A 19,578-nucleotide genomic window follows, 5' to 3' on the forward strand; every position below is an offset into this window, starting at 1 on the left:
CTGCGTCTCACAAAGCGTCGTGCAGCCTGTTCCGTCCGGCGGGAAAGACTCCTTAGGGCTTATTCACATAGGCATTTACAATGTCAGTCCATAAATAACAAAACTGCATTGTTTTCACTGCATGTGTAGACGCGTATTAGGGCTCCTTCATACGAGCAAATGCGCAAATGTGCACGCTTCAGCACAACCTATTTGCACTATAAGCAAGCCGCTTTTGCGCACGTGTCTGCATGTTGCACTGTACTTTTTTGCACACGCAGGGCTGTTCATATACACTGGATTTTATGTTTTTTTTTTTTTAACTCCTGCCCTATGGCGCAGAGTTTGAAAAGCCTGAGAAGGGAGGAAAAAAAAACAGAGTGTAGTTGCGCCTACGGCCATCTGAAACTGCCCTAAAAAAGAAGTTGGGGTGGTTTCACACGGCCGTATGCGCAACTAAAAACAAAAGTGCCCACAAACCCCCCAGAGAACACGGACGCTGATGTGTGTTGGCTGCGGATTTTTTTTACGCACCTACATGCTTTAATGGGCGATTTTGGTCTATGAAGACGGACCAAAACAGGACCTGCTGCGAGGCTTTTTATGCCCAATATTGGTCCGCGTAAAAAAATGCGCACATCTGAATACAGCAGTTTAATTCAATGGGGAGCAGCTAACTGTAATATTAAAGGGGATGTCTCACTAAGACATGCTGAGAAGTGAGGGTCTGACCTCTGGGACCCCCACAATTCCAGTAAGCATCCAGTAATGAGGGCAGCAACGGTCGCACTTGTGCTCTGCGTCTCCAGTCATTTCAATGGGATTGTTGGAAATAGTCGAGAGCTACCTCCCAGGGTCCTATTGAATTGAAAGGGGCAATGCAACCATAGCGGCCCTCATTGTAGGATGCCCCGATCCCTGTTCTCAGGATGGATGTGGACCAGAGGTTGGACCCCACTGATCAGCAAAAAATCACCTATAATGTGGATAAGAGAAAATGTGTTTTTGTAGCACCACGCCTTTCAAAGGAAATCCATCACCGGGCTTCTGCTGCCCAAACCGTGGGCGGCATGAACTCAGGAGAGGTAGCACCATGCCCCCATGTAAACAACCTTTCAGAATAACACTAAGGGCTCAGTCAGACGAGAGTATATTTGCGCGTTTTTCCACGTGGAAAAAAATCATACTGCGTTTGTGGGGAAAAAAATCTGCACCTACAAAACAATCATTTTAGTGTAAAAAAAAAAAAATACTTACCTCTCCGCCGCTGCCGTGACCCCCGCGGGGATGAAGAACACATCTGCCGCATGCAGCAGATGTTTCCTTCATCCCTGCTAGTTAAAAGAATTCCCTGCTGCTACATCTGCCACATCCGTGGCAGTTGCAGCAGAGGAATTCTTGAATTCTCTACCGCAGCTGCGGTAGAGAATCCTGTTGCCAGCAATCCCTGAAAATCCAATAAAAATAGTGTAAAAAAATACATACTCACCTGCCTTCAGCTGCCAGGGCTCAGCTGCGACTTCTGCCGCTGCCCCCGTCTTTGCAGTTCTGAGCCATCAGCAGCCGGGGATTTAAAATCCCCGCCTCTGGTAGCTCTGATTGTGATTGGCTGAAGTGCTCAGTATGCACGCACAAACACGCTCGTTTGAAGCCACCCTAAGAATGATGTTGAAGTATGTGGCTTTATTTACACCTTGTGGAAATGCTGCGGATTTCCCATGCATATTTGGGTACAGTAAATCCGCAGCAGATGCAGTACCAGCCAGGTAGGCAAAATGTGAACAAATCTGATCCCCTCACACAATTGCTACAGTTTTGCTACATAGTAACATACACAAGTATAGATTTCAAAAGCACTGATTCATTATTTCCCTTTTTTGCATAATCTGCAGGAAGCTCCGCAGCGGCAAATCTGCAACAAATCTGCACCAAAATGGATTTTCTGTGGATTTGCGGCTGAAACGTTCTGCAGCTAATTCATTCTGTATGAACCGACCCTGTTGTCCACTATTATAGAGCCTCTCGTCTCCCCTCCGTCCACCTCCTCTTTCCGCTTATTTGACATGAAATCTTTACGGACCTTACACTTTTGCTTGTTTCCTTTCAGCCGACTGCATTTGAAGAAAAGGCGATCAAAAAAGTGGACGACCTCCTGGAGAGCTACATGGGCATTCGAGATATTGAGTTGGGTGAGTCAATAAGATTCCGAGGTCTCCATAATCCTTCTTGGCCCCTCTCCCGGGGGCTCTAGGAAATGTTGTCCTTCTACATATATTCGGAATATGTGGTTTTAGGCAATCCTGAGGTTTTGAATCTGAAATACCGAGCCTAGAAATGTTAAAATTGAGGAGAAGACACGGAAAATTCTGTTTATTTTCCTTGTGAATACCTCGATTTCACAGCCTGCGGCTCGATGGTTTTGCTCTACATTGTTGGCATTTGGCCCGAAAAGAAACACATCACATGGATCGTATCACAAATCAAATCAGACCTTTGAACTTGACAGGTGATCCAGATCCCGAATGTTGACTAAAGTTCACGGAAACTTTCTTCCTGATCTGATTTGAAGACATAAACCCCGGCGGTGCCGCCACCTCGGTCAAGTATGTGTCTAAGATTAACCGCATCCCCTCCGATCGAGGAGCTTGGCTTCTGGGTCACGGCTTCTACCTGGAACCATCTACGTTGTCTCCAACTATGTGGTCTGGCCAGCCAGAGTCTTTGTTAGATGAGTTCCATGTGTTTGCTTGTCGACAGTTATGAAGGGTGACTGTTGTGTGCGATCTGAAAGAAGACGATTTACAAATATTTGTTCCAAGTCATCACATCTCACACATGGAAAGGATTTGGGTTCTTTGTGGAATGTTTGACTTGTGTTTGTGCTGCCACTTGTTACGTCAGAGAAAACTCCTTGCATCGTCAGGCTTAAAGGGCAATTCCTGTGCCCTGTTAGGTGCTATAAACATCAGATTAGGGGAAGGGGGCACTTGCTTAAAAGTTTGTTGTGGTCATTAATTAGCTGACAAGAGGGGGCAGGAGGGAGCAGAGTGAAACTAACTGAGGGATCTGCTGAGAATCAGACTGCAGCTTCATATATACAGTGATATGCAGAAGCTGCAGAAGGCAAATCGTGCTATATTTTTAGTGAAACCTTATTGAAAAAATGATAGGCCAAAGACCCCCCCCCCCCCCCCCCTCACTCACACACACACACATACACACACAAAAGTGTCCATTATCTTTAACTCCAACCTGCCCGAGGACGTAAATTTACGTCCTGGCTGAGAAGGGGTTCCTACAAATGGACATTAATTTACATATTGATGGCACAGGCTTAGAAGCTGAGATCGTGCCATCTGCAGTGGGAGTCTGCTATGACTGATAGCTGACTCCCACTGCAACAGCAGGGATCAGTGAGAACACGGATCCCTGCTGTTAACCCCTTACATGCCACGATCGTTGTTGTTCACATGTTAAAGGTTCACAGAGGGAGGGTACTCCCTCTGTGAGGTCATCAGCCCTCCGCCATGTAAGTACTGCAGTGTATTATCAAAGCAATCATAGCATCGCAGGTTCAAGTCCTCTAAGGAGATATAAAAGTTGTAAAATAAATCGTGAAAAAGAAAAAAACCCTTTTTGCACTCTTTCCCCTCTTTTGTTTAAAAAAAACAAGCAAAAAAAACAACATGTTTGCTATTGTCGAATCAGTAATGACCCGTACAATAACAATAAACAAACTTTTTGGCCAACACAGCAGATAATATAAAAAAATGTAAAAAAAAATGCTTTTTTTGTTCATGTCGCTTCCCCCCCCAAAAATGCAATAAAAGTGATAGTCATATGTACCCCAAAATGATATCAATAAAAACTACAGCTTGTCATGAAAAAAAGCCCACCGAGAGCTCCATGCATTAAAAAAATAAGTTATTTTTACTTTAATGCAGCGATGCAAATAAAAAAGAAGAAAAAGAGTTTTAATTGTGCAAAACTGAAAAAACTTAAAAAAACCATAATTTTGGTATCGCCGTAATTGTACCGACCCGCAGAATAACTTTATTGTGTGATTTTATCACAAGCTGCATAATGAACACTGTAAAAAACAAATACCGGGATCGATTGTGTTTTCTCTCCCTGCTCCAGAAAAAAATAAATAAATGTTCTACAATACATTATATTTACCCAAATATGGTACCAATAAAAACTACGGCTCATCATGCCGAAAACAAGCCCTCATACGGACGTGTCAACAGAAAAATAAAAAGTTAGGGTATTTGAAAATCTCCCAAACACGGTCTCATTCTTATAGCCAAAATAGGCCTCGTCACTAAGGGGTTAATGGGAGAATTCATCATTTGCTTGGAATCTGTTGTAAAAAAGTTGCTAATTTTTGCCCAAAAATTTGCAACTGTTTTTGTTCTATGGCGCATTTAGTAATTTCCCAAAAAGAAGAATCCGTTAACAGATGACAACGGAAGGCGACTTTCAACAAGATGGCACAACATCCGCACGTCTGATGCCGACACACGGGAATTCGAAAGCTGCTTCGGTGACCGATTAATTTAGAAGAATCTGTGGGCGCCAAGATGGCCGGACCTGACGCCCCTCATGTCCTCTCTTGGGGTTTATTTAAGGAGGGCCATATATATAGTAATAAGCCAAGAACACCTGACAGCCTCGGAGACGCGATACGGCAGGAGGTTGCCGCCATGACCAATGTCACATTAGCGGATGCCGTTGCCAATCTGCGCAGTCACATACAAATGTGCTTGAATGCTGGAGGTGCCAATTTCAGCAGACGCTCCGGACAACATAGAAGGGAATAGAGATGAGTGCTAAGAGAGAATCAGATAGAAGCTACACAATTATGGAGGAACATTCGGGTTTCCTAGGGAGAGAAGTATGGTGGATGTGATGCTTGACCGAAATGGCGCACATTCTTGTAATGGAGGAAGAACAGAGTTTTTATCACATTTTCTGCCTGATATGGAGGCGCCTGGAGTGATGATCAGAGTTTTACTACATTCTATACCTAGAATATACAAGCTCACGCAGAAGTGATAACAGTGACTGCCTGCCACCTTGTGGTCAAGGATTGAGTTCGCATGTGATTCACTTGGTGCCCTGCGGGGGCAGGGTGGGCACAGCAGGACGGAGATGAGGTGTTATCAGGGATATTGCACGTGGTTAAAATACAAACTATTTGTCTGAAGACTCCGCAATACAGAAATGGTGATCGATGCTGATGTAAGCTGGGGCTCCACACGACACATGAGAAACCCCCCCGCTGTTGGCAGTGAGGCCCCGGCTAGTCCAGCACCGATGACCTGGTCTCATTGGAAGTCACTCCGATCGCTGGATTCTCCCATCTAATGTGGATTCACAGTGAAACTGATCCACGGAAAACTTGTCACGTAATTGTATGCTGCACTCCAGTGTCACGGCGGGAATCTCCATACAAGGTAGCGCCAATTATGAGAGGCCGGGGCTCTAATAAAGAGGCCATTCAGTTTGTGGACCAGTCACATGTCCTTTATATACAGCCTACCCATATACCATGGGTATATAAGTACCATTGACATGCCCCTCATATACATGTACCCACCCATATTAATTGCTTGCCATATGCTACACTATGCAAAGCCACCACCGCATGTCCCCGATAAACCATCCTCCTCTAGCCATACAGAACACTTACCTCCCCTGCGCTCCCGTTTCGTTCCGCTTGTCTCTTCCTAAATAGGAAGTACTCGCTGAGTGATGCTGGCACCTGCTGGCACAACTGATTATGTATCCTTATTGCAGCCTTCAGAGATGGGACCCTTCAAGCTTAGGAAGGGACACTTGGGGGTCTTAGGCACCGACGGACACAGTGCATTACTCGACAAACAAAAGTTGCGGTGGAGACAACAACTTCATACCTGGTTTGTGAGTTTAGGGCCCGTCCATACTGACACTTTCATGTAGGTTTCATATAGAAGTGTCAGTATGGACGGGCCCTAAACACACATTTTTTACTGTTTTGCTTTTAATACAGTTTTGTAGTTCAACACTTTTTTCCCCTCCGATCACAAAAAAACGTATATGTTTTTTAAAAAAGTATGCGTTTCCATACTTTTTTTGGGAGACACAAAAATATAATAGGTTGTTTTTCAATCCACAAAAAAAGCCCAAAACGCCTATAAACGTACGCCAGGCTAAACGCGGTCACACGTATCTGCATAGTCAGAGTCCGTTTAAACCATTACAGCCTACGGGGTCTGTGAAATGCGACATTTTCATCTTTTTTTTTTTTTTTTGAGAAAAACCGTATGTGTTTGACGGATGAAGATGTATCGGCGTCAGCGGCCCCTCACAAGTGGAAAGTTTTGTAGTAGAACATGAAGTTCCTCTCTGCAGCATCTTTGCAGCCGCCTCTTCACGAGTCGCTCTGTGCAATCCTCTAATTATACGCAGACAGCGGCTCCTCCAGCCGAGCGCGCCCGCCGGCTCCACCGCTGCCCGGGTCAACAACTACCACCGCTGTCTCCGTCCCGCTGTAATGACGTTACTGCAGTTAGCGATGGCATATGGAAGATCACTCTAAATGGAAGAAGACAATGTTCAGCGGCTAATGAGGAGCGCCGCGTCTTCGGCTCGCGCGTTTAATGGAGTCTTTGTAAATAATATCGTTTTAATTTGGTATTTTGTAAAGCACCTTCATTTAATGTGATTTTTGGGAGCAGTCGGATCTGTAACGGCTGGAGATTGTGTTTTAATAGCATTAATCTGTTTACTCCGAGCAACGGAGGCGTCTCTTAAAGGGACATTGCTTCTCCTTAGGGAACCTCGCCGTGTCCGTGACGGCATGGTGTGCAGAGACTTAGGCTGGCTCAAATGACCGCATCCTAATTACGTAATACCCGCACGGTTTCGGGTGCGTAATACACAGTAGCAAAATCTCATATACTTTAATAATGCCGCTCACACAAGCTGCACAAAATCCGCACGCAAAACTAATTGCAGCATGTTCTATCCTGGCGTCTAAATGCCAAGATACTGCATCTGGATTGTGGCACGCAGCAAGTATGCATGTCATCGTGTAATCACTGCGGCTAGCGCAACGCGGAACTTAATACGGACGTGTGAGCCCGACCTAAAAGGAAGTCTGTCAGCTAATATTTGCCTTTTAAACTCTGTAACTCCCATCTCCAGGTAAAGACGCAGAAAGGCTTCCCACGCCGTATGTTAATTAGGCTCAGATCGCAGCCGCCTGATTATGACACAGGCACTAGCACCACGCCCGAGCTACGCAGCCACACCGCCTTCTGTGATAATGGGTCCCCATCACAGCCAGCCTGCGGATTGTCCTTGGGCCTCTGAGTTGGGTTTGTAGAAAGAGCCCCATTTGCATTAACTCTAATGTGGCTACAGTGAGTCCACTAGGTCCTGGCATCTACCCGGAGGCTGACTAGAACAGGCCATGGCCAACCGGCCCACCAGGATTTCTCCATGGGGAACCTATGACCAATTTACCTCCTGTGGCTGTGTGTGGTGGTATTACATAGGTAGTGTATGGTGGTCTTACTTGCCCCGTTTACTGCAGTATTGAATGAACTGTTTATGGCAGTATTACATGGGCTGTGTATTTTTGAAATTATATGGTCAGTGTACAGAGGTACTATGTAGGTTCTTGATATGTATAGCATGTTACATATTTGCAACCTCTTGCTAACCTCTAGTACCTTCCGCTCCTCATTTAAACACTCCATCATATCCCCTCTGCTTAAAAAGCCAACCCCCAACCCGACTGATGCTGCCACTACCGACCCGTCTCAAACCTCCCCTTCATCTCAAAATTACTAGAACGCCTGGTCTACTCCCGCCTTACACACTTTCTCTCTGACAACTCACTCCTTGACCCCCTCCAGTCTGGTTTCCACTCTCTACACTCGGTTGAAACCGCCCTCACAAAAGTATTAAAATGACCTGATGACGGCAAAGTCGAGAGGTGATTACTCCCTACTAATCCTCCTTGACCTTTTTGCTGCATTTGACACTGTCGACCATGACTTAACCTCTCTAAAACTGACCTCCTTGTCTTTTCACCTTCTAACCGACCTCCCCTCAACATCTCCATTCCAGTGTCTGACACCATCATAACCCCCAGACAGCATGCCTGCTGCCTTCAGGTCACACTGGACCCTCACCTCTCCTTTACCCCCCCATATCCAATCTCTGGCCCAAACATGCCACATGCACCTCAGAAATATTGCTAAAATACGTCCGTTCCTAACCACGAACACGCTAAAGACGCTCGTGGTTGCCCTCATCCACTTCCAACTCGACTACTGAAACTCGCTACTCATCGGCCTCCCCCGCACTAGACTTGCTCCACTCCAATCCATACTAAATGCAGCAGCTAGGCTCATTTTTCTTTCCAGCCATTACTCAGACCCCTCTGCACTATGCCAGTTGCTGCATTGGATGCCCATCCACTGGAGAACTAAATTTAAGCTCCCCTACCTCACTTACAAAGCTCTGCATGGCGCTGCGCCACCATACATCGCCTCCCTACTGTCAGTATACCACCCAGCCCGCTCACTCCGATCCTCTAACACACTCAGACTAAACACCCCTGTAATACGAACCTCACATGCTTGCCTACAGGACTTCACCAGAGCTGCACCCATCCGCTGCAACGCTCTACCCCAAGGCACCCGGACAATCCCCAATGCACAAAATTTCAGAAGCGCCTTTTCAGATTTACCTCCTCAGGGAGGCATACCAAATCTCCTGATCTAGTCCCCCTGCCCGTCCCTTTGGCTCCCCACACCTTCACCCTGCTTATTGCACTCGACTTCTACCCCTGCACCTCTTTACTGCCCCATCCCGTTTGCTTTCTATTAACTGATTTCCATACGAAATTCCCGTTTTTGCCTGTGTTCCCCATGCCTCATCCCCCCCCCACCTTGTACCTCCTGTACCACCCCCACCCCATATGTTTCAAACTGATTGTATATCACATGTAATTGCTGTATTATTTGTGTTTCTCCCATGTTTGAAAGAGCAGCGGAATTGTCAGGACAGTGTCCGGGATATGGGGGTCCCTGAGATATCCCGCAACCCCTGTCCCTGCCTACTTGCCCCCCTGGGCTAACCCCCAGGGCGACAACTGGGCGACGGTCCCTACCCTCACTAGGGAAGCGGGACACGGGAGACAAACAGACACTGAGACAAGCAACGGTAGAATGGTCAGACAATCCGGGTAGGCAACAAGAGGGTACGCAGTACGGAGGGGTCAGGCAAAAACGTAGTCAAGTCCAAAAGCAGGTGTCAGAAAAGCCGAGGTCACAAGAGCAGTCAGGATAAACGCGGGTGCAGCTGGAGAACCAAACTAACACTGGCAAGGCCTGAGAGGAAAACACACCTATTTAAATGCTGTCAGCGCTCCCGCCCCAGAAGCTGATTGGGGCGGGGAGCCTGACAGCAGCAGGGCTAATCAGGGCGGTGCTGGGGGCACGCCCCCAGTCTCACTGCACAGACAGTTACTAGGGAAGCCAGCCTGGTAGTCAAGCGACTAGAAGCACCAGCTGCCTCCCTAGCAACCCGGCGGCGACCAGTATTACAGCGGCCCGGGGAGATCACAAGAACCGGGGTACCTCTGCGCCGCGCTCCTGTACCCCGGGTGGCCGGACCGGTGGTGCGGGCACGGAGGCCCCGAGAGTTGCCGGTTCTGACAGTACCCCCCCTTCTACGGGGGTACACCGGACCCCCATGGCCAGGTGCGGGCTTAAGCGGGAAAGCCCTGTGGAATGCCTGGACTAGGCGTGGCGCATGAACGTCCCTGGCAGGGACCCACGTCCTATCCTCAGGGCCAAATCCTCTCCAGTGGACCAGGTACTGCAGCCCACCTCTAACCCGTCGGGCATCCACAAGCCTTTCTACTTCATACTCCAGTTCCCCCTGTACCAGAGAGGGAGGAGGCGGGTTCTGGGTGGGGAGAACTGGAGTCACATACTTCTTAAGCAAGTTCTTGTGAAAAACCTTGTGGACCTTCCAGGGGTCAGGAAGTGCCAACTTATATGACACCGGGTTGATAACCTGAGAAACCGTAAATGGGCCAATGAACCGAGGAGCAAGTTTCAGGGAGGGAACCTTAAGTCTCAGATTCTTAGATGATAATAAAACCTGCTCCCCGACCACAAAAGGTGCAGAGATAGTACGTCTTTTATTTGCGTATTTACGCAGTTTCTCTTGGGAACCCTGAAGGTTCTTACGAACCTGGGCCCAAACTGTGCACAGTTCTTCGGCGGATATGTCGGCGGCCGGATTGTTCGAGACCAAAGGAGTAGAAAGCGAGAACCGGGGATGGAACCCATAGTTACAAAAAAAAGGTGACAGTTGGGTCGACGAGTTACCATGGTTGTTAATAGCAAATTCGGCGAGAGGTAAGTAGTTGGCCCACTGATGCTGGTTATCAGAGACAAACAGTCGCAGATACTGGATAAGTTCTTGGTTCATCCGTTCCGTTTGTCCGTTACTCTCGGGATGGAAAGCGGAGGAAAAGGACAAATTAACGTTTAGATTTTTACAGAAGGCTCGCCAGAAGCGAGCGACGAACTGAACCCCTCTATCAGACACAATATCCTCGGGGATCCCATGTAACCGAACAATCTCCTTGATGAACATCTCAGACAAAAGTTTGGCGTTAGGCAACTTGCCAAGTGGAACAAAATGAGACATTTTGGAGAAACGGTCAACTATTACCCAAATGACCGTATTCCCCAGCGAGGATGGCAGATCAGTAATAAAATCCATGGACAAATGGGACCATGGCCTGGACGGAATGGGCAAGGGCAGAAGAGGCCCCTCAGGACGTCTCCTGAGGTTCTTCCCCCTTGCGCAAACCGGGCACGCGGACACAAATACCCGTACATCCTTGGCCATGTGCGGCCACCAATAGAGTCTGGCCGCTAACTCCAGAGTACCCCTGATACCGGGGTGTCCAGCTAGGACTGAAGCATGTGTCTCCTCTAACACTTTCAATCTCAGTGACAACGGGACAAATAATTTGCCTTCCGGAAGGGCTTCAGGAGCAGATTGTTGAGCGGCGTGAATGAGAGGTGAAAGGTCGGAGGAGACAGCAGCGAGGACCACCCCAGGGGAGAGAATGCTCTCAGGCTCCGGCTCGGAAGGTTCCGGAGAACCAAAACTCCTAGACAGGGCATCAGCCTTGACATTCTTAGAACCGGGTCTATAGGTAACAACAAAATTGAACCGAGAGAAAAACAAGGCCCAGCGGGCTTGCCGAGCATTTAACCTCTTAGCGGAATCTAGATAAGTGAGGTTTTTATGGTCAGTGAGTACAGTAATCTGGTGATGGGCTCCTTCCAAAAAATGCCTCCACTCTTCGAAAGCCCACTTAATCGCCAGCAATTCCCGGTTGCCTATATCATAGTTCCGTTCGGTGGACAAAAACTTCCTAGAAAAATAGGCACACGGTCTAAGGTTGGTGAGAGTGGAGGGACCTTGGGACAGTACCGCTCCCACACCAAACTCAGAGGCATCTACCTCCACCACAAAAGGACTGGACAGATCCGGTTGTACTAGGACAGGTGCAGACGAGAACGCCGCCTTTAGGGTATTGAAGGCCCTCAGAGCCTCAGAAGACCAGGTCCTCACATCTGCCCCCTTTCTGGTGAGGTCCGTTAGAGGTTTAGCCACCACGGAGAAGTCTTTAATGAATTTGCGATAGTAGTTGGCGAAGCCGAGGAAGCGTTGAAGGGCTTTCAACGACCCTGGCTGGGCCCACTCCGTGATGGCCTTCACCTTTTCAGGATCCATCTGGAAGTCGCATGGCGTGATGATATACCCCAAAAATGATATCTTTTGTACCCCGAAAACACATTTCTCGAGTTTAGCAAACAGCTTGTTATGTCTGAGTCGAGCTAGCACAGTCTGAACGTGAGTATGGTGACTCGGCAAGTCGGAGGAAAAAATCAAAATGTCGTCTAGATATACAACCACGAACACCCCCATGATATCCTGAAACACTGAGTTCATGTACCCCTGAAAAATGGCGGGGGCGTTACACAATCCAAAAGGCATAACTAGGTATTCAAAATGCCCGAGGGGCGTATTGAAGGCGGTTTTCCACTCATCCCCCTCCCGAATGCGGATGAGGTTGTATGCTCCCCTGAGATCAAGTTTAGAAAACCATCGGGCACCAGCGACCTGGTTGAGGAGGTCCGGAATGAGTGGAAGAGCATACTGGTTTCGGACTGTGATTTTATTTAGCTCTCTATAGTCAATACAGGGCCGGAGACCCCCATCCTTCTTCTCAACGAAGAAAAACCCGGCACCCACCGGGGATTCTGAGGGCCGGATGTGCCCCTTGGCCAGGCTGTCCTGGATGTAGTCCCTCATGGATTCTCTCTCTGGAACCGTAACGTTATAAATGCGGCCCTTAGGAAGTTTGGCCCCAGGAATCAAGTCTATTTTACAGTCCCATTCCCTATGAGGGGGCAGAGCTTCAGATAATTGTTTGGAGAACACGTCAGAAAACTCGGAGAGGTATTCTGGTAGGGGGCTCCCCTCGCAGGTGGAGATTCCCACCTTCACCGCACAAAGGTGATTGGCACAGCGGGGACCCCACTTTACCAGTTCCAACGTGTCCCAATTTACTACCGGGTTGTGCTCCCGGAGCCAGGGGAGGCCTAGGACGACGTCCACAGACAAATCTCTCATCACTAGAAAGGTGCAGGTTTCCACGTGTAAGGCTCCTATAGTAAACCTTACTTCAGGGGTCACCAGATTAACCACCCCTGCTTGCAAAGGAGTGGAGTCCACTCCTGAAACCAGAATCGGAGTTTCTAAACGTAACAAAACCCCGGACAGTTGAGCAACGAAATTAAAGTTAACGAAATTAGCCGCAGCCCCCGAATCAACAAAGGCTTGCCCAGTACGGTGGAAAGCATGAAATTCTAGGGTGCAAGGCACTAACATTTTGGACAACACAGGGAGTACCTTGGCTCCTAGACAGTCCCCCCGACAACTGCCTAGGAGCGGGAGTTCTTCCTGCCGTGGCTTCTTAGCGCAGGTAGCAATGCGGTGACCCGGCTCCCCACAGTAGAAGCAGAGGTTCTTCTTCAGGCGGTGTTCCCGTCGTTGCTCGGGGTTCACGGCTCCCAGCTCTATGGCCTCGGTGGTGGGAGGGTAAAAGGTCGGGTCAGTCGAAGAAGTAGACGTGGGGAGTGGGGTGGTCCGAGCGGCGTGTCTGGCCCTCAAACGTCGGTCGGCTCGAATAGCCAGCGACATGGCTTGCTCCAGGGTTCTAGGCTCTGGGTGGGCCACAAGTAGGTCCTTGAGACCCTCAGACAGACCGGTCAAAAATAAGTCTTTTAGGGCGGCATCGTTCCACCGGGATTCCGTACAATGTTGACGGAATTGGGAACAGTAGTCCTCCGCCATCTTACAACCCTGGCGCAGGGCCAGAAGTTTGGAGACTGCGTAGCCCGCCCGGTCGGGTTCGTCATAAATTTGACCCAGGGCGGAAAAAAAGGCGTCAAGGGATAGTCGGGCTGGAGAGCCAGCTGGTAGCGAGAAAGCCCAATTTTGGGGCTCTCCCCTCAGGCGGGTAATTACGATTCCCACTTTCTGGTATTCAGTACCAGAGGAGTGGGGGCGGAGATCAAAGTAGAGCTTGCAGCTCTCTCTAAATGCAAAAAACTGATCTCTCTCTCCGGAGAAGCAATCCGGAAGCGTGGCTCGAGGTTCTGACATCGTTCCTGGAGCGGACGAGGGCTGCATGGGACCTGCAGCTGCCACTTGTTCCCGTGGCTGCAAGCGGGCTGTTAGGTCCTGGGCAAGGGTCGTAAGGACCTGGACCTGGTTCGCTACAGCCGCCACGGCCTCCATCGAGGGGCTCAAAGTTGCCGGGCGGATGCAAGGGTCTGACCTTAGTTCGGCCAGTGTTACTGTCAGGACAGTGTCCGGGATATGGGGGTCCCTGAGATATCCCGCAACCCCTGTCCCTGCCTACTTGCCCCCCTGGGCTAACCCCCAGGGCGACAACTGGGCGACGGTCCCTACCCTCACTAGGGAAGCGGGACACGGGAGACAAACAGACACTGAGACAAGCAACGGTAGAATGGTCAGACAATCCGGGTAGGCAACAAGAGGGTACGCAGTACGGAGGGGTCAGGCAAAAACGTAGTCAAGTCCAAAAGCAGGTGTCAGAAAAGCCGAGGTCACAAGAGCAGTCAGGATAAACGCGGGTGCAGCTGGAGAACCAAACTAACACTGGCAAGGCCTGAGAGGAAAACACACCTATTTAAATGCTGTCAGCGCTCCCGCCCCAGAAGCTGATTGGGGCGGGGAGCCTGACAGCAGCAGGGCTAATCAGGGCGGTGCTGGGGGCACGCCCCCAGTCTCACTGCACAGACAGTTACTAGGGAAGCCAGCCTGGTAGTCAAGCGACTAGAAGCACCAGCTGCCTCCCTAGCAACCCGGCGGCGACCAGTATTACAGCGGCCCGGGGAGATCACAAGAACCGGGGTACCTCTGCGCCGCGCTCCTGTACCCCGGGTGGCCGGACCGGTGGTGCGGGCACGGAGGCCCCGAGAGTTGCCGGTTCTGACAGGAATAAGTTGGCGCTATACAAAGATTACTATTATGTCTCCGTATGGCGGTATGAATGGATGGTGGGCTCATATAAATAATATGCTAGGGCACACAGACTTTAGTTATTTCTCAGTTTCCTGTTTTAGTTATTGCTTGGGCCAAAATGAAAGTATTGTACATGTCTTTTCAGCATTTCTGGAAATGTAGAAACCCTTTATCCCCTGTGGGTTAGACGGACATTATTAGAAACACTTGCTGTTATCCCTAGAAAACTTCCCTTTTTGTATAATCATGGCCGGCTTCACATGAGCGTTCGTAATATGGATGTGTGCCCCGGCCCGATTACTGGGTTTACTGACCCGAACTGTCACCATCATCCATGGTGACAAGTTCCAAGAAATGTGCAGAAAGGCCCAAAAGTTGCACAAATTTGCACATTTTTAGCCAGATCTAGAGTATGAGGGTTGTTAAATTTCCAGCATAATTTTCTATTAGTGGTACAATGGGGGCAAATACTTTTCTACTCGGTTAATATAAGTGTTGAATAACTTGTTTCTTCCATTTTTTATATATATTATATGTTTTTGTTACTTTTTACAGTAAAAATTCATTTATTGTGTTTTCATTCCCAGCTGCGACCATGGTGGAGGCCGGGCGGGATAAGAAGAATCCAGATGAGTTTGCGGTGGCCTTGGATGAAGCTCTTGGAGATTTTGCTTTTCCTGATGAGTTTGTCTTTGATGTTTGGGGAGCGATCGGAGATGCTAAACAAGGACGTTTTTAATCTGAAACCCCAACATTTCCAATCACTTTTAATTACTGCTAAACACATGACTGATGATGATCTTCTAATCACATCCCAGTGGGATCTGCGGAGGAATCCACCAATTCCACGAACCAAAGTTTATATCTGGATGAATAAACTGAGTATTTCTGACTGATGAATGTGTCCTGCGGCACGAGGTGTGATCACACGCAGAACTACCACTCATGGACATACTTCTTAAAGGCATGTCCACATTGCACACATTGATTGTATATAGACTCCACTACTGGATGCATCTTCTGTAGAGTAGAGGAGAGCTGTGATTAATCTGGTGGGGACCTCCAAGTCGCGGACACGGGCTATGGTGGTCATGATGCAACCCACCCAGTACTCATCCATGACTTCACCTTCCTCTAATTCCAGCTGCTCTTCATCCCCTCCTCTTCCCATCTCTTGTTTGCTAATGTTGAGGTACTTTTTCGAGAGGCGAGCCTTCTACAGCCCATGGGGTAGGAGAATAGGGTGACCAAATCTAGGCCTTCTCCCTATACAGGTCCTGTAGCCTCCAATGGGCCTGTGTATTATCTTTTTATAGCTCCCACTCTATACTACTAATGTAGTAGCACTTGAGCCATGGACATATATTACTTTAAGCTGATTAACTTTTTGCAAAAATGTTGGCTGGTTGTAATTTTTGGCACACATAAGGGGGCCCACGCGAAGGCTTGGGCAAATAGTTGTGCGTAAATGGTCATGAGTGGTCGCACAAGCGAATATTTTTGGTGCTCAAGTGAAGCGCCGCCTCCGAATGTTCGAGAATATATAAGGGAAGGAACTGTATTACAGCTTCAGAGCAGGACAGAATGGCAGCACGCAGGAGAGGTCAAGCAGTAGTCCTAGTGGGCAGCAGAGACAGACCTGCAGAGACGTGGCAACGGGCATTGACTGTTGGAGCATATTCGTTAATCCTCATGTATGTAAAACAATGTGTGAAGGTTGCAGGAGGGTGCATAAAAGCATGCCAATGAAAGCAACCTGAAGATGCATTTATTTTCTACTTTCACATTGCTAAAGAGATTTCAGCTTTGTTTATAGAAGGCCAAGAGGTGATTAGATGGTCGCTAAGACCCTAAAAGAAGAGTCAGTCAGTGTGAATATGGCCTAAAAACAAAATTCAAAGGCACATCCGAGTTGAAACTGCTCATTAAACTGATGTCCTCTGTAGGTGCATTCCAAGAGCCCACCTACCACTATTCCTAGGGGGTTCTGAAGAAGTGAGCCCCACCCCAGACTCAGTAAAACTCTCCTGGTTCTCATCACTGATGCAAAGAGTCTCCCTTCTCGAGCCAGAACAATGCTTGAGAGGACTCTTCATGTTTCTAGAGAGTCTGGGTGGGCTTTGTCTTTTCTTAAAGGGGACTTGTTACTGGACAAAGTCACTAGGGTTGGCTGCATGACCCCATTGATTCTATCCCCATACTTACTGCTCTTCGCTCGGGCAGGCTTTTCTTAGGTTTGACCCCGCTGCTCTTACTGTGTCAAGTGGGTGGTCCCCACTGCTCACTCTCAGTGGGTGACATTGGACTGTCAATCAAGTCCCACATTACCCATTGAGAGCAATGAGTACCACCCACTTGACGCATTCGCAGCACCAGGAGTCAGACCTAGGAAGATCCTCTTTGAGTGAAGGTCAGTGGTTAGAGGGGGAAAAACCGGGATAGTCATTTAGACCGTGGCTGCACAGCCCTTCTGTCTTTATCCAGTGACAGGTCCTCTTTATTAATAAGCGTATCAAAGGGATTCTGTTATTAGATTCATACTGCCTGAACCGCGGGCAGCATAAAGGCATAAAGGCGGGGCGGAACTAAGTTTCGAGTCATGGAGGCTGGCCGTGTCGGCCTTACCCTGCCTGCCGCATGCAGAGCGACAGCTTCCTCCCTATACACAAGCATGCAGGAGTACTGTCACCCTGCATGCAGCGGGTAGGAAGAGGCCGGCACGGCCCGCCCTGTGACTCGGGTCAAACTTCAAGGTACATTTATTCTGAAATGCCGCAGCATTGCATTATAAACCCAGATCCCCGGGAGCAACAGTCATCCTTACCCCCTAGTCATGCTGTCCGTGGTTCAGGCAGCAGAACCCTGATGCCCGAATACACCTTTAAACGAATTCTATCTTAGCTTTTCATAGCGACGGTGCGGAAAAAAAATGTGAAAAAAAAATCTGGCTGCGCATGTGTGACGGCCAGCCGACGGGTCCATCCACAGTATGGATTACCAGCGACAGACCCGGTACGTGTGGACGCTGCTGCTGTCAGAGCCGGACTTCGCTGCGGGATTCCGCATGCGGAATCCGGCTCTGCAGTGTGCAGGAGGCCTAAATGGGTGAACTAAACGGTGGAACAGAAACTTTATGCTGGGCTCCCACAGGACGGCTTCACCGCAGAAATCTCGCAGATTTGCCGCAGCGATGAACCGTAAGATTTTTGCTGGATAAGTGCAGCTTTAAATCCCACAGCACTTAGCCGAGGGTTTTGGAGCAGTATTGCCGCATGCTTCTCTGTTGTGGCCAGCTCTCCTATAGAGAGGTGCGAGGCCCCAACGGAAAAAAAAATTGACATGCTGTGTCCCGGGAATCCGCGCCACAGTGCCAGCTTTGCTGCGATGAATTGTCCGCCCCGTGTGGATGAGATTTTTGACAAATCTCATCCACATGGCTGGCTAAGGCCGGGATTAGCATCTGCAGGTGGATTTGCCGCAGGGAAAATTTCGCAGCAAATCCGCCCTGTGTGAACCCGGCCTTACTCGCCTTTTCAATGGTTTTTGTTGTGTTTAGATAACTTGTTGTAGCAAGTTAATAGGGGGTTCATTTTGCTAGTGAAGGATTGGAGGGGGCGGAGCATGACACGTATACTTTTTTGTGTTCTTGTCAAGCTCCGCCCCCTCAAAGATAGCACAATGTATCAGTTTTGCCTCGAATGTCCCTTTATTCTTGATGAGCTCCCATTTAGAGCTTCGCTTGTGGATTCAAATTTGCTAAGCTTTCAGTGAAGCGATACCTTTATATGGACCCTCTGAAGTCTTTCATATGTAAATATTTTATACACAAATACCCACAAATTCATCCAATGTTCATTTTTTTCTCTGTGTTTTTTGTTTTTTCTAGATTGTATAAGATTTATGAACCATCATTAAAGGGGTTTTCGAGGAATATTCATTATTGGCCCATAAGCCATTGACATACTATTAATAAATGTTCGAACCTTGGGACCGCTACTGATCAGCAAACTAAAAAGTGGCAGACCTCCACTGATGGCTTATCCCTATCCATGACCTATCAGTGGGGGTCCTATGGGTCAAATCAGCAGAACTGTTTGTCACCAATGAGGATAGGCGATTGATAGATATTCCTGGAAAAACCCCTTAAAGCCGTTTTGTCCCTGACTTGATGTTGATCACACTGATGTACATTTTATGTGATTGGTTTCTTTTGTATAAAGCCCTGCTTGACTCATGAAGTTATATACACTTAATATACTGTTATATAAAGATATACATTGGTAAAATACACTCCTTGTCAAAAACATCCGCCCCAGAAGAAGTTGTCATTTTACTGCAAAACTCAACATACAGTTGCTTCTTAGTCAAATATGCCAATAACGAGAGTTGTGGTGATTAGATGGACGGTCTTGTTACCGGTGGCCCTATAAGTGGTTCCCCTCTTGGCCTATAAGAGGCTCTCGGAGGCTCCTTGTGTGTAGTGACCTCTTCCACTTGTGGAGCTTGTTGACCACTAGACGCCCCTACGACGCAGAGAAGAGATTTCACCCCATTACCAGAGTCTGAGAGGGGTGCATTATTGGGATGTGAGAAGCTGGATGGTCGTATTGATGAATTGTCCCCCACCGGCCGTTCTGACCAGACTGTTAGGGGATGTTGGGACCAGTAGATGAGGGCACACAAGGTGACCGGGCTCAGGATGCCCCCTACAGACCACCAGTAGAGAGGACCATCTGACCAGACTGTTAGGAGCTGTTGGGACCAGTGGATGGGGACACACAAGGTGACCAAGCTCAGGACGCCCCCTACAGACCACCAGTAGCAGACCATCTGACCAGACTGTTAAGAGGTTATATGTTCTGCCTTTGACACCCAACATCACCAATGCTGTTGTGAACAATGAAAATGGATGCTAAATAGTGGAACCGGGTTGTCTTCAGCGATGTATCCAGG

The 19,578-nt window shown here is 48.4% G+C and overlaps 1 protein-coding gene across 1 annotated transcript in view; it reads left to right on the top strand.

Annotated features, from left to right (window-relative positions):
• The window catches only part of GIPC2 (GIPC PDZ domain containing family member 2), an 82,095-nt gene extending 63,164 nt beyond the window's left edge, over positions 1 to 18,931 (top strand). The window contains exons 5-6 of the mRNA XM_066597831.1: positions 2,087 to 2,168; positions 15,213 to 18,931. Coding sequence (XP_066453928.1) covers positions 2,087 to 2,168; positions 15,213 to 15,364 — 234 coding nt within the window. The 3' untranslated portion in view covers positions 15,365 to 18,931. The remainder of the gene's footprint in view (positions 1 to 2,086; positions 2,169 to 15,212) is intronic.
• The last annotated feature ends 647 nt before the right edge of the window (positions 18,932 to 19,578 follow it).

This window comes from Eleutherodactylus coqui, chromosome 3 (genome assembly GCF_035609145.1).
Source record: "Eleutherodactylus coqui strain aEleCoq1 chromosome 3, aEleCoq1.hap1, whole genome shotgun sequence".
NCBI lineage: Eukaryota > Metazoa > Chordata > Amphibia > Anura > Eleutherodactylidae > Eleutherodactylus > Eleutherodactylus coqui.